Below are 14672 nucleotides of genomic sequence, written 5' to 3'. Positions count from 1 at the left end.
AGAGATGTTGTCTTATCAAACACTTATCTATTTCTCCCCCTCTCTTGTTCCCTTAGGACGTCCTAATGGAGCTTTTGGAGGAGTGTGCAGATGGACTGTGGAAAGCTGAGCGTTACGAGCTCATCTCTGACATCTACAAGCTTATTATCCCCATTTATGAGAAGCGCAGGGACTTTGAGGTGCATTTAACTTTTTATCTCCCCACTACAATCCCCACTAATTTCGCCCAGGTTGGGACTTTAGTATCTACAAATTCTAATCAGATTTTTATTACTTTGCACAGAAACTGGCCCACCTATATGACACCCTGCATCGTGCATACAGCAAAGTGACAGAGGTCATGCACTCAGGCAAGAGACTGCTGGGCACCTACTTCAGAGTGGCCTTCTTTGGCCAGGTGAGTTTTAGTTTTTTCAAACTTACGTATTGTTAATCTGATGTCTGCACACACTGTATTTAAAATTATTCAAACCTTATTTTACAAAAGAGAAAGCAAGGAGTTGGTTGCTGAGTGTAATTCACAATGAGCATGGGGGCTGCTGAAGGTGTTTTTGTGTTTTTAAGAGCATGATCACATGGCATTTTATGATCCACCCTAATACCCTTTTCTGCTTTTTATCCTCTTTAAAGGCATCGGTAAGTTGTGCAGTAGACCTTGCTAGCCTTTCTTAGCAGTTGTGTGGTGTTTGTGCTGTTTTAATCCATTGCACTTCTCAGTCATAGTTTGCTGTTTCAAGTTTACAGTAACAATCAGTCACCACTGCTGCTTCCTGTTTTTGGAAATGTGATGCATGGCTTTCACTTCTGCACTCATTCCAGTGTTTCTGCTATTGTGTTACAAATCTAAGATTTTAGTACTGACACTCATTTCTGCCATATCTTGTGAAATAATTTGTTGGGTGTGGTTACCGCTACCTGTGTGCTTTGATAGAGATCCATGTCTCTCTCGATGGTGGTCTAATTGTTGATGCCGTTTTTAGGTAGTTCTCATGGAATAACAATGATTATTTTCTGCTGTCTACACCCCTGCAGCAGTACCACTTTACTGACTCAGAGGCTGAGGTAAACAATATAAAAGGCAATTTTGCAGTTGGACTGCAGTGATGTGTTCGACTGTGTTGTGCTCCTTCGCTAATGCACACTGTGCAATTTCACGTGCATTGTTTATCTTTTAGCCTTTTTACTCCTCCTCTACCCCAGCCTTTAGTGCATCCTAATCTTAGTAGGAAACCATTGAAGGGCTAATAGCAAGATGTATCTCTCACTGGGTAAATGCATGGCTTTAACCATCTGTTCATGGGACTTTTGACCATTTACATTCAAGACAACGGACTAATCTAAGTGCTCCCACTGACGGTGTGAAATCTGTGCCCCCACCTGTGGCCTATGGTCTGTCTCACAATACTGAACTGACACTAGTTGATGTCTTGCAGTGGAGTTCTTTTTTTCTATCTCTGTGCTTGGACATTAGATTGGTTGTATATGTGTGCAGTCTGATCTCCCAGAAATCTCCCAGCTCAGAGCTGAGACTTAAAGAGTATTTTATCATTTCATTTTAACAAACTGTTGGAATGACTCCCGCTCACAGCCCATGTATGGTTTGATGTGGCACTGTTTGCTTCTTTATATCTTATTAGATAAAGACGCTATTCATTCTGACCATATTTTATCTGTTTTCAGGGCTTCTTTGAAGATGAAGATGGTAAGGAGTACATCTACAAAGAACCCAAATTCACCCCACTGTCGGAGATATCTCAGAGGCTTCTGAAGCTGTACTCTGACAAGTTTGGACAGGAGAATGTAAAGATGATCCAAGACTCTGGCAGGGTAAGACTTTGTTGATATTTGACTTGTGATGAAGATTAATCGATAAGATTCATAAAACATGGTACTGATTTGTTGTTATGCCATGTACTCTATGCAGATTAACCCCAAAGACCTGGATTCTAAGTTTGCCTACATCCAAGTGACACATGTGACCCCTTACCTGGAGGAGAAGGAGCTGGTGGACAGGAAGACAGACTTCGAGAAGAGCCACAACATCCGTCGCTTTGTGTTTGAGATGCCTTTCACCATATCAGGCAAAAAGCAAGGCGGTGTGGAGGAGCAGTGCAAACGCAGGACTATACTAACCAGTAAGTAACCCTATAAACTGTAGGGTAGTGGAAAATAAGCTCTTAAAGGGGTACTCTATAGACTTAGTATTGCAATTACATAGCCACATTAAATAGTATGTATTAACTGTTACCACAGGCTAAATAGTTCTTCTTTAAGATAGTAATATGTAATGAAATGTAGCTGTAAATAAACAAGATGGTGTCTTCCACATCAAATTATCTTAAATAATAATTTTCACTTTCCTCCCAAACTATATACCACCTCCTTCCATTGTCTGCATATTGACACATTTGAGCAAAAAACAGACTTCAAAAACACCCTATGTGGAAGACTTCCATGTGGGTATCAGTAGTTGAGGTATTACATGACTCACCTGAATGGTCCTGTACATGAATGTAAGATCTTGATTACGTTCTGAATGTGTCAGCTGTTTGTCAAGGACTTTTCCTAATCACAGTTATATTGTTTTATCGTGCAAAAAGTCCAACAGTTCAACCTTAAATTCTTATCTTTATTACCTGAGAGTTTTTAAAAGATGCACAGTGCACATATGGATCCTGGGCTGTAAAACTCAGAACAGCCTATGAAAGAAGAAAAGATTTATGATCTGAGAGGCAAGCTGTTCACCCCGCTCCTCATCGTGTTTCTGTCCCCCAGCCACGCATTGTTTCCCCTACGTAAAGAAACGCATCGCAGTGATGTATCAACACCACACTGATCTGAGCCCCATCGAGGTGGCCATCGATGAGATGAGCAAAAAGGTGGCTGAGATCAAACAGCTGTGCTCCTCCAGTGAGGTGGACATGATCCGTCTGCAGCTCAAACTGCAGGGCAGCATCAGCGTCCAGGTGCCTGCTTTGAATTTTGTCAACATACACTCACACATACACACACACACACACACACATATTGGACATACCTTATAAAATGATCATTAAAAAAAACATAACACAGCTCCTGCATCCTCCCTCAGGTAAACGCAGGACCGCTTGCATATGCACGAGCTTTTCTGGACGATGCATGCGCCAAGAAGTATCCCGATAACAAGGTCAAACAGCTGAAAGAGGTCTTCAGGTGAGAAGAGATGTCAACAGCTTACAATGTGTGTGCTAATCTACTTTGTGTAATTTCCTTTAACACATCTTAACGTTGTGTTTTTTGAGCAGGCATTTTGTTGAGGCATGTGGCCATGGCTTAAGTATTAATGAGCGTCTGATCAAAGAGGACCAACAGGAGTATCAAGATGAGATGAAAGCCAACTACAGAGACCTAGCTAAGGAGCTGTCCATCATCATGCATGAGCAAGTGAGTACGATATCAATGTAATTACATTCTGCATTACAAATGTTAGAACTGTAATCTGCTAAAACAGGGTTACGGTGTGTGTGTGTGTGTGTGTGTGTGTGTGTGTGTGTGTGTGTGTGTGTGTGTGTGCCATTCATGAAATATGTTTGATAATGTAATTGATAACACACTCTTTGATAACACCATTCTCTGTTTTTCCCTTGTGCTGACATGAACAGATTGGATGGTAATGCAAAAAGCACCTGTATGCAATAAAGACTGAGTTGTTAATTGTGGATCCAGCCAGACAAAAGGCATCAGATATTACCCAATGTTCTGATTGCTGTAGGATGTTGCATTGTCAAACCATTAGAGATTCTGATGTTAAGGGATTTTTAAAATGACAGAAACCAAAAGCTGCTAAAGATCAGGGCCATGTCTTGACCTTTAAAAGCACGGAATAGATTGGCAAAGTTATCTGATCAGATCACAGACGGGCCTTATCTTTACATGCCTGTAATAAATAAAATATAAAATATTCTCACACATGGAACACACGTCCACTGTCCATCAGAATGGCTAAACCTCCTGATCAGGCCTGCATCTAACAATTATTTTCATTACCAATTAATCCGACGATTACACTCTTGATTAATTGTTAATTGTTTGGTCTGTCAGAAAATAGTGAAAAAACGTCCATCACAATTTCCAGAAGGTGATGTCTTTGAATGTCTTGTCCGACCAACATTCCAAAAACAAAAATATTCAGTTAACTATAACATAAAAGCAGCAAACGCTCACATTGAGAGGTTGGAACTGTTAAATGTTTGGCATTTTTCCATGAGAATTGATTAATCAAAATAGTTTCCAATTAATGTTATGTTGATTGACTAATTGACTAATCATCTAATCGTTTCAGCTCTACCCCTGATAATTCAAAACTTAAAACCACCTGTTCTCACTCTACTATGGATGCAGCGGCTGGCTAGATCAGCAATCACTTATTGACTTACCCCTTTTGGATTGCCAACATGTTTTTTCTGCATGTGTGTACAGCATGTATGTATGCATGTACATATATATATGTACATATACATTTGTGTGTATATGAACAGCATCTGTATATGTATGTACATGCATCTGAATTATGTATCTACATTTGTTTTTGTATATGCACACATACAATAATATGTCTTATACTTTTGGTTTTTCTGTTGATGTTATGAAGATTGGTTGTTTTTACTATATTTGTTTTCTGTATCAATCTTTATTGAAGGAGACTCCACTTTAAAGGACGAGTCTGACATTTTTGGAAAATATGATTATTTCCTTTCTTGCCGAGCGTTAGATGTGAAGATTGATACCACTGTCATGTCTGTGTGGTTAATATACAGCTACAGCCAACAGCTGGTTAGCTTAGCTTAGCACAAAGACTAGAAACGGGGAAAGCCACAGCTATTACTGTCCTTTTAAATAAGGCCTTCACTCAGTAGTAATTAAGATACTAAGTTATCTATCTAAGATGGAATTGTGAATGATTGTGAATATATCATACTACCTCTCTTCCAGATCAGTCCTGTGGAAGATGGTATGAAGAGCGTTCTTCCAGACTCACTTCACATCTTTAACGCCATCAGCGGCACGCCAACCAGTGCCACCATCCACGGCATCCCCAGCTCTTCCTCTGTGGTATGATGCTTGCCTGGGTTAGCCTTGAACCCTGTGCCCTCTATACTCGCCAACCAGGCATGCCTGTGATGCCATATTGTTGCTTTTGAACCCGATCCTGCTTTTCTTTAGTCAGCTTAAGGGGAAACTGACATAAGCAGAGACAACTCTGACCCCCTCTCACCTTTTTCAGTGAACCATGACCAAGGCACTGGACCTATTTAATGTATACACACGGCATGGTTACTGTGTTGGATGTCTGTGACAGTACTGAGGCGGAGCCTGAGACCAGAGAGGGGATCATGCAGGAGAGATGACAGACTTTGCAATCTGCTTCATGGCCACGCATAATTGTTTTTACCTGGAAAGACTGGGCAGTGTTTTCAATGGAGGCATTCCTGTTGGGATCTTTGATATGCATGTCATTATATTACACCCACCACCCTCCCAACAGCCCATTTTTGTTTATTTTGATGATATTTTTAATATTTCACAATGTGTTTTTGTATGTACAGTATTCCACTTTTATAAGCCACTGTATTGATGTCTTGATGAACAGTATATGTTGCAAACGTTGACGCTCATCTACCTGTACATTCAGTTATATTTCTACTAAAAGGGCCTCCTATGACTCATGTTAGCATTCAACCGTAAATCACTTCAATGTCTTAGAATGGGAGTGTTTTTAAATATTAAAAGCCATTGCATAGAAATATTATATTCCGAATTGTTAATTAATGTATATAAAAAAAGGAGTGTGTGCAATATTTGCAAAGTATCTGTGTGGGGCTCATACACTGTAAAGCTGATGTTCACCTTCTTGCCAAAGTGATGAGGTGTGGAACCAGACACTACGCCTACTGTGGAAGTTATTTTAATCTTTTACCATTTTAGTGTCCATTGAATTGTTTCAGAAAATGTTTTATATTTGGGCAGCAATGTTTTTTTTTGTTTTTTTTATTTAACATAAAGTTACTGTTCTGCTGTAAACAGAGATGTTCCATAATGCTTTTCTTTTAAATAAAACACTAATTTCTCTGCACTTGTACTCATGGATTCTAATTTTATTTCCACATATATTAAAATGTATTCTTTTTTTTTTACATTTGGTTGAGTTGTGGAGTTCTCTGGAATTAATACCTTTTATGAGGTGTCAGGGACGGAACATAGCTGACTCCCTATTTCCTATATCTCATGTTCCCACCCATCATAAAAGCAACACAGTCAGCAGTGTGAGTGGCAGATCACGGTGCTAAAATGTAGCAATATTTCGAAACACTCCCACAGTGAAGGATTAGTTATCAATTGCTCACTGCAGGAATCTCAAAGGAATATCAAACCACAGTAGAAAGCAGGCAGCAGCTTCACTCAGCCATCATGACAGGTGAGTTTGTAAACTGTTTTTGTGTGTTTTCATTTCAATCAAAATTGTAAATATTTCAGAGCAGAATGTGCAGACACACCTGGGGGACAAGTCGGAACATACAAAGAAATCTTATTGCACACTCTTAACTGCTGCCATATTGTTTCTTAATTCCACACAAAACGTCGGAGAAAGATTTTTTTTTTTTCTAAATGGAGGCAGTCTTTTTATAAAATGCATTATTATTTAAAGTAGTTTCATCTTGTGCACAGATAACGAGGACCCCAAGAAAGAGAAGAAAAGCAAAGGGACGGTAATGTACTTAATTCATTTCATTTATTGGATGTTGATGCAGTTTTTGTTTTAAGTTGTTCGGTGAGTCTAAATAATAATCCATAGGAACAAAGCAACCATCTTAATATGTCATTCACTGTATTACTGCTATAGTTTACTAATTACCAAGCAATACTTAAGTAACAGTTTTAGGTAATTGTATTGAGTATTTTGTATTTCCATTTTATGCTACTTAATACCTCAATTCCATACATTTCAGAGGGAAATGTTGCTCCACTACATTTATTTCACATCTAGGCTATAGTATTTTTTTTAAAAGCAGTCAAAATTCCACCTCGACCAACTACAGCATTAAAATACTGCTTACGCATCAATAATGATCATCCAATAATATGATAAAACACTGACAGGGACCATTATGAGCACTTTTACTTTTGATACACAAAGTCAATTTTGTTGCCAATACTTCTGTGCTTTTACTTAAAATTTTTAATTCAGGATTTTTTACTTGTAATCGAGTATTTTTTATTGTGATACTTTCTCGACCACTGCTGAACACCATTCTGCCATTTCTTTGATCCATCAGAGCAAAGTGGTGTGTGGTTACCCCCTCAGCATCTTCTTCATTATTGTGAATGAGTTCTGCGAGAGGTTCTCCTACTATGGCATGCGAGGTGAGAATACTGCATTCTAAAACGTTGACCACGTGATTGTGAGCACGACAATGAGTACTTATTTGAACCCAAACCATAATCTTTCCTAAACCTAACCAAACCTTAAGGATGGTTGTCACGTAATGATTTATTTTTTAACAGTGATTTATAACGGTGTTGGAAAAAACAGGACGGGTTTGATATTCCAGTGGTGGAAAGTAACTAAGTACATTTAGGCCTACTCAAGTACAATTTTGAGGTACTTTACTTGAGTATTTCAATTTTCTGCTACTTTATACTTCTACTCCACAACATTTCAGAGGCAAATATTGTACTTTTTACTCCACTGTTTATTTGATTTAATATGTGATTGAACAACTATAAAATAAATGATGATATTACTATATCTTTACATAAAGTCTTATATAAAGTCAAAATACTTTATAAACACAGTACATACAATAATATATATAAATAATTTTAAATTATCTCCACATTAACTAGCTGCAGTATTAAAGTGATGTACACATTAATGCATCAATAATCATAACTCAATAATATAATATACATTATTCTAAAATGGGCTATTCTGAAAAACAAGTACTTTTATCTTTTGGTACTTAATATATTTTGATGCTGTTGGCATGACTGCAATGGCTTTTACTTATAACAGAGTATTTTTTTTACAGAGTGGTATAGCTACTTTTACTCAAATAAAATATTTGACTACTTCTTCCACCACTGGATATTTACATACACAACATGACCAAAGTTTGGTCATGTTTTGCATGAAATGTTTGGTCACCAAACATTTTAGAGCTGATACTGTGCAGTCTTAGATTGATGATGATGATATACTGTAAAATAAGAGGTAACGTGCGTTTTCCCTGCTTGTTCACAGCTGTCCTGGTGCTGTACTTCAAGTACTTCTTTCACTGGGAAGATGACATGGCCACCTCCACCTACCACATCTTTGTGGCTCTCTGCTACCTGACCCCTATCCTCGGGGCCATTGTGGCTGACTCCTGGCTGGGAAAGTTTAAGTGTGTTTAATTATTTTGCCATTAAACATATTCAAGTAGTTAGAGGATGACTATCTCTCAGTGGTGGAAAGTAAAAGGTGTATGTAATGTACTTAAGTAAAATAACTGGAGTATTTGTGTATACTTGAGTATATCCATTTTTATACTTTATACTTCTACTCCACAACATTTCAGAAGGAAAATCACACTTTTTACTTTACAACATTTATTAGACAGATAAAGTTACACTTTACTTTTCAGATTAATGTTTTACATTATGACATGATAAAATACAATTCACTGCTAAAGATTAAATCAGTGTTTCCCAACCTTTTTTGCTTGTGATCGCTTACAAAAAGTAGTGTTTAGTTGGGCTTCCTTGTCATTTTTCAGATTTCTGTAAGTTGTCAGCATTTCTTTACCACCATAGAGTTTTTTTTACCATCTAAACAAAATTGTTTTATTAACTGAGGCCTAAAGAGGTCAAATTCTCCAATATTTCACACTAAAGGCAAAGATATTAAAACATCCTTAGGTTGGGAACCACTGGACTCAACTAAGAAACTGTATATAAAGTAGTTAAAACTATAATAATGAATAATTTTACTTTTAAGCTTACTTTGTGTGTATGTGTTTTTTGCTTATAAGACTTCTGTACTTTAACTTAAGTAGTATTTTGAATGCAGAACATTTGTTACAGTCTCATATTTTTACTCAAGTAAAGTATCTGTGTACTTATTCCACCTCTGCTATCTCTTTCCCTTCACCTTACAGGACTATCATCTACTTGTCCATTGTCTATGCGATCGGCCAGGTTGCGTTGGCAGTCAGCGCAGTCCATGACATCACTGACAGAGACCGAAATGGGATACCAGACAACATGACCTTTCATATGTGGGTTTCTATTCTACTACACAAATAATAGAGTCCAGGATGTGGGCTTTTGACAGGCAGTTTTCATCACATATTTCTACAGTGCTCTCTGCTCATGCACATATTCCTCTTCACATTTAGCGTGTTGGCCATGGTGGGACTCTTCCTCATCGCTCTGGGCACAGGCGGCATCAAACCTTGTGTTGCTGCCTTTGGTGGAGACCAATTCGGTGACCATCAGGTTAGAACATTACCTCATTTCTGCTCCTATAGGCGGAGCCTGGTAATGGTCAGGAATTGGTTGTACATTATATTCAGCATTGCAAAACATGCATGCAATGCATGATGGGTCACTGATTTATTTCTCTGTGCAGGAAAGGCAAAGGAGAACTTTCTTCTCTGTATTCTACCTGTGCATTAATGGTGGAAGTCTCCTGTCAACCATTATCACTCCAATCCTGAGAGGTAAATATGAGCAGGCCATAACATTTATGACAAACCATAAACTATAAACATGAGTGCCTGTGATAACAACTAACAATAACAGTCCTTGAGTATGAGTACACATTTAAATTAATGTTTGGTTGTTTTAATCTGCAGCTCAGGAGTGTGGCATCTACAGTAAGCAGAAGTGTTATTCTCTGGCCTTCGGTGTCCCTGCAGCACTAATGGTGGTTGCGCTTGGTATGTCTACATATTTGTCGACTTTGATTCTATACATAAAGCAGAAAGCACTGAAAGCACTGATAATGATGTTGGGCCTGTGATGTCCCCAACAGTGGTGTTTATCATCGGAAGTGGTATGTACTACAAAGCTGAACCACAGGGAAACATCATGCTGGATGTGTGTAAATGCATCGGGGTGAGTCTAGTTCACACCATTTGCATCAACACATTCTGCATTAATGTGTAACAACAGTTGCTATAGGTGTTTCTAAAAACATGTTATCCTACACTTTTTTCTTCTTTTTCTGTGTCAGTTTGCCATTAAAAACCGCTTCAAACACAGAAGCAAGCAATTCCCAAAGAGGCAGCACTGGATGGACTGGTCAGAAGAAAAATATGATGTAAGTTTCACTTCAGTTAAATGTCTTAAGTTTCTTTTTCTTTTTCTTTTAGTTTCTAGCAAGCTGTTTCATCAGTGGAATAACAGCAACTCTTATTCTGTCTGTTGGTGCTGTAGAAACTCCTCATTGCTCAAATCAAAATGGTGCTGAAGGTCCTCTTTTTATACATCCCACTCCCAATGTTCTGGACCCTGTTTGACCAAAAGGTATCATAATGTTACTGTTACTTTTAAAATGTAACATCACTTGTTGGCAGGGCAAACAATACTAAACTCTCTATCTCCATTAAAGGGTTCTAGATGGACCCTGCAAGCCACAAACATGAATGGAAACTTTGTAAGTTTGGTGATAAAACCAGCTATGAATATATTAACTAAAGCAATGTGTTCATGTTTTAATAATGTCTTTGTGTCTGCAGGGGCTCCTTGTTATACAGCCTGATCAGATGCAGGTAAGTTACAATCATTTTTATCATGTTAGCTTGGACTGATTTACTATGCTTTATTTGAGAAAAGTCTCACTGTACAATTTCTGTTTTTGAAAGACTGTCAACCCCATCCTGATCCTGACTCTGGTGCCTATCATGGAGAGCGTAATCTACCCCCTGATCAAAAAATGTGGCCTGAACTTTACGTAAGTCCTGCTGATATTAAGTGAGACAGCTTTGGGGCCTATACTTATCTCATTCAGTCTTTTATTTGGTTGTTAAATAACTAATAGGATTATTAAATAACATTTACCTTGAAAGATGCTGAAATTTGTCACATTTAAAGTTTTTAGATGTACTCTAGTCTGGAACAAATCTATTTCAGAATAGCCTAATTTTTTTTGCATGTTTGAGTTCGACATTTTGGAAAAATTCACTTAATCCAATTTCTTGACAAATGTTAGATGAGAACATTGACAACAATCTAATGTTTGAGAGTCTGAATCAGGTACATAATAACCATGATGATAAAAAAACAAATACAGTCATAAAAACAGTGTATTCCTGTATAAAAATGTATACATTTGTTGCTGTGATTCTCTCAAATGTTGTACAAATATGTAACAGAATTGAATGTTAATTCAACAGACCTCTGAGAAGAATGACAGTGGGGATGATTATGGCAGCTATAGCTTTTGTCTGCGCTGCTTTGGTTCAGCTTCAAATTGATGTAAGTAGAAAACAGTTATTGTGTTCATTTCCTTACTTACCTACTTTCCTTACATCAGTTCAGGGATTAAGTTATTTTCAAACTCACTCAATCTTCAGAAAACATTACCCACCTTCCCATCAGCCTCCCAGAGTCAGTTGAAATTACTAAACATGGGCAGCAATCCAGTGACAGTTAAGCTTTCTGACAACGATCCTCTAGTGCTTCCTGCAACTCAGGTATGTCTCATACAATAACTTTTACAAAACTGGGATTTACAAGTTTAACATTCTGTGAAAATCAATTGCATGCAAGTCAAAATACCACTGTTTATTTACATATATTCGTACCCCAATGATTGCATAGTTTTATCAATTTCAAACTGCAATTTATTTGCAGGCCAGTGATCAATTCTTCACATTTGAAGCAGAAATGGTCACCGTTTTAATAGGCAACATAACGAAAACTATTCCCTTGGCCAAAGGACGGCGACAAACACTTCTGATTCCCTCAAACATCAATGACATTAACTGGTTGTTGGTGAGTTAGAAGCACAAAATAATGAAAATAAAGACATGCAAGAGGCCTTATAAGTTCAATTCATCAACATTTGTTGTCTTATTTCCTCAGACTGATGATTTAACCTCCAAGCCACAAGAAGGCAACAATGCAATTCGGTAAATTGAATTTGCTGAACATGCATAAATTGATGGAGCTGATGGGATTACATTTCACTGCAATTGTACCCCGTACGATTTTCATATGACAAATAATTGATTGATTGAAAAAAAAATACAAATGTTAAACTGTAACAAATATATACAATTAATTGATCAGTTGACCAACAGAAAATTAATCATTGACTATTTTGATAATGAATTAATTATTATCAGGTTAAAATACTGAAAATACCACAGTTGCAGCCCTAATATTTATCATTGTTGAAAATGATAAGTTGGTTTTACTTACTATTTACTTTTTACATTTTCTGGCTCAATATTTCAGATTTATAAATGGAATGAATACAACAGTGAATGTGTCAACTCCAGCAGCTGACTTTGGACTAATCGGGTCATTGTATTATTCCAACTACTCCCAGATAAAAAATGGAAAGTAAGGATTCATTCATATTGACAAATCACATTGTTTTCATACTAGATTCATTATTTTATGTAAACAATAATAGCTATTACACTGATTTTCTTTTCTAATTATCAGGGCCACCTTCACCTTACATAGTGGTTCACAGTCATGTGAATACAGCAGGGACTTTGGATTTGGAAGTTCATATACCTTCCTTATCCCCAGGACTTTAGATTTTGAAGGCAATGTAAGTTTCACAAATGATTTTAAGGATGGTGATATTCTATTTTTCTCTTAATATAAACAAATCCTCCAAAATACCATCAATGAATTGATCCTATAAACAATTGTCTGTGTAAGAGATATCTTATTCCTCTACCAAGAGCTTCATTGTTGTTGTTGAGCCACATCTTTGCACTGGGTGACATGTTTCACGTGTTCCTTTACTACAATGAACATGGACACTGTAGTTTATTTTGATTCCTACCTACACACTGTTCTGGTGCCATGCATATTCATTAATGTCTATTATTAAGATTTAAGATTTACATCTTAAGAAGACATGGTCGGGAGGTTTGAATTAATGCATTGTTATTTTAGGTTTTTTTTCATGTGATTGGTAATACAAAATTTCATTTGTATGCTCCGGCAACATCTGTCCAGCTGCTTTTTTTTTTCAGTCACAGAAACACTGCCCTAAACTGATCTATTCTGATAATTTGTTTTAGTGTCAGGAGTCTATTACTGCAGCAGAAGACATCAAGCCTAACTCAGTTCACATGGCTCTCCAGATCCCACAGTACTTCTTCATCACTGCTGGTGAAGTGATGTTTTCTGTCACTGGTCTGGAGTTCTCCTACTCACAGGTAAAATTGTTATTTCTTATTTCAGTGCTGTACCATGAAAGAAGAAGTTGTAGGACACAGAACAGGAGAATATTTGATTTGGTTTGTCTTTGAACTATAAAATAATTATGTATTCTTTGTGTCTGGCTTTATTCACCTTTTGTCCTTTTGTGTCTTCAAGGCACCTAGTAACATGAAATCAGTGCTACAAGCAGGCTGGTTGTTAACCAATGCTATTGGCAACTTCATTGTACTAATTGTGGCTGAGCTTGCAAAGATTCCCAAACAGGTAAAAAAACCAACAATAATTAATCTTAAAACTAAACCTCAGAGACTAAAAGTGACAAAATATTTTTAGTGGACATGTCTGTGTTGTTGTGTCATGTAGTACCAGTGAAACATGATGATGCATTAATACCACATTTGTCTCTTTGTCTCTCTCCTCCTCTTTCAAAGTGGGCAGAGTACGTCCTATTTGCCTCTCTCTTGTTTGCAGTGTGTATCATCTTCTCCATTATGGCATATTTCTACACCTACATCAACCCTGCAGAAATTGAGGCCCAGTTCAAGAAGAAGTTTGATGAAGATGATGATGATAAAAGCCAGCTACAGATGGAAGAGGTCGAGATGGTCAAGAAAGACTCAATTAAAAGTCATAAAGATGAAGATGATACAGCCAAACAGACCAAAATGTGAACAATCTAAAAAGCAGATTGGATATCCATAATGCATTTACATACAGTTTTTAACATTGACAGGAGGTAGAATATACATTAATTCTGCCTGTGTGTGTGTGTGTGTGTGTGTGTGTGTGTGTGTGTGTGTGTGTGTGTGTGTGTGTTTTTAAATGTTTTATATTTCAATGACCAAATGGCTATCGTGAGGCACACCAAGTTCTCTAGCATTATATTTAATACAATAAATTCATTCAGCTAAAGTATTATAACAACAACAACAACAACAACAACAACAACAACAGGTGAACCATTTAAATAGCATTGAATGTAATTGTTCTTTTATATTTATGTGTAAGTTATGTTTAAGTAAGCAACACAAAAAAATCCTGTTTGTGTGTTTTTCCACTCACAATTCTTGTCTTAAGATCTTTTGCCATAAATCCACTGAGCATGTAAGTCTTGTTCATAGCACTCTCCCAACCTGATATCAAATCTTCGGCTTTTACACTTACAGCCGTATAAGACTGACTAGTGTTTTGTTTCTTTCAATAAGTATGTTTAGCTAGTACTGATGTCCTATTATTGGACA

General features: G+C 37.1%; 2 protein-coding genes across 3 annotated transcripts in view; both read left to right on the top strand.

Annotated features, from left to right (window-relative positions):
* Positions 1–6112, top strand: part of LOC144525278 (dedicator of cytokinesis protein 9) — an 83655-nt gene extending 77543 nt beyond the window's left edge. For both annotated transcript variants that reach the window (XM_078261953.1, XM_078261954.1), the window contains exons 46-53: positions 57–179; positions 284–397; positions 1681–1827; positions 1925–2135; positions 2776–2966; positions 3092–3192; positions 3285–3423; positions 4972–6112. In XM_078261953.1, the coding sequence (XP_078118079.1) occupies positions 57–179; positions 284–397; positions 1681–1827; positions 1925–2135; positions 2776–2966; positions 3092–3192; positions 3285–3423; positions 4972–5097 (1152 nt within the window). In that variant the 3' untranslated portion in view covers positions 5098–6112. The remainder of the gene's footprint in view (positions 1–56; positions 180–283; positions 398–1680; positions 1828–1924; positions 2136–2775; positions 2967–3091; positions 3193–3284; positions 3424–4971) is intronic.
* A 335-nt stretch (positions 6113–6447) lies between these two features.
* Positions 6448–14369, top strand: slc15a1a (solute carrier family 15 member 1a). Its single transcript, XM_078262893.1, has 23 exons — positions 6448–6454; positions 6706–6746; positions 7314–7401; positions 8282–8423; positions 9177–9296; positions 9417–9516; positions 9650–9740; positions 9876–9959; positions 10055–10137; positions 10256–10342; positions 10459–10548; positions 10634–10678; positions 10761–10793; positions 10887–10975; positions 11418–11499; positions 11598–11717; positions 11878–12018; positions 12109–12155; positions 12484–12591; positions 12697–12808; positions 13290–13427; positions 13588–13695; positions 13863–14369. Exons 1-23 carry the CDS (start codon positions 6448–6450, stop codon positions 14100–14102), a joined length of 2196 nt encoding a protein of 731 aa, XP_078119019.1. The 3' UTR covers positions 14103–14369.
* Positions 14370–14672: the final 303 nt, after the last annotated feature.

Source organism: Sander vitreus, chromosome 11 (genome assembly GCF_031162955.1).
Source record: "Sander vitreus isolate 19-12246 chromosome 11, sanVit1, whole genome shotgun sequence".
NCBI lineage: Eukaryota > Metazoa > Chordata > Actinopteri > Perciformes > Percidae > Sander > Sander vitreus.
This window is presented reverse-complemented; position numbering and strand designations above follow the sequence as displayed.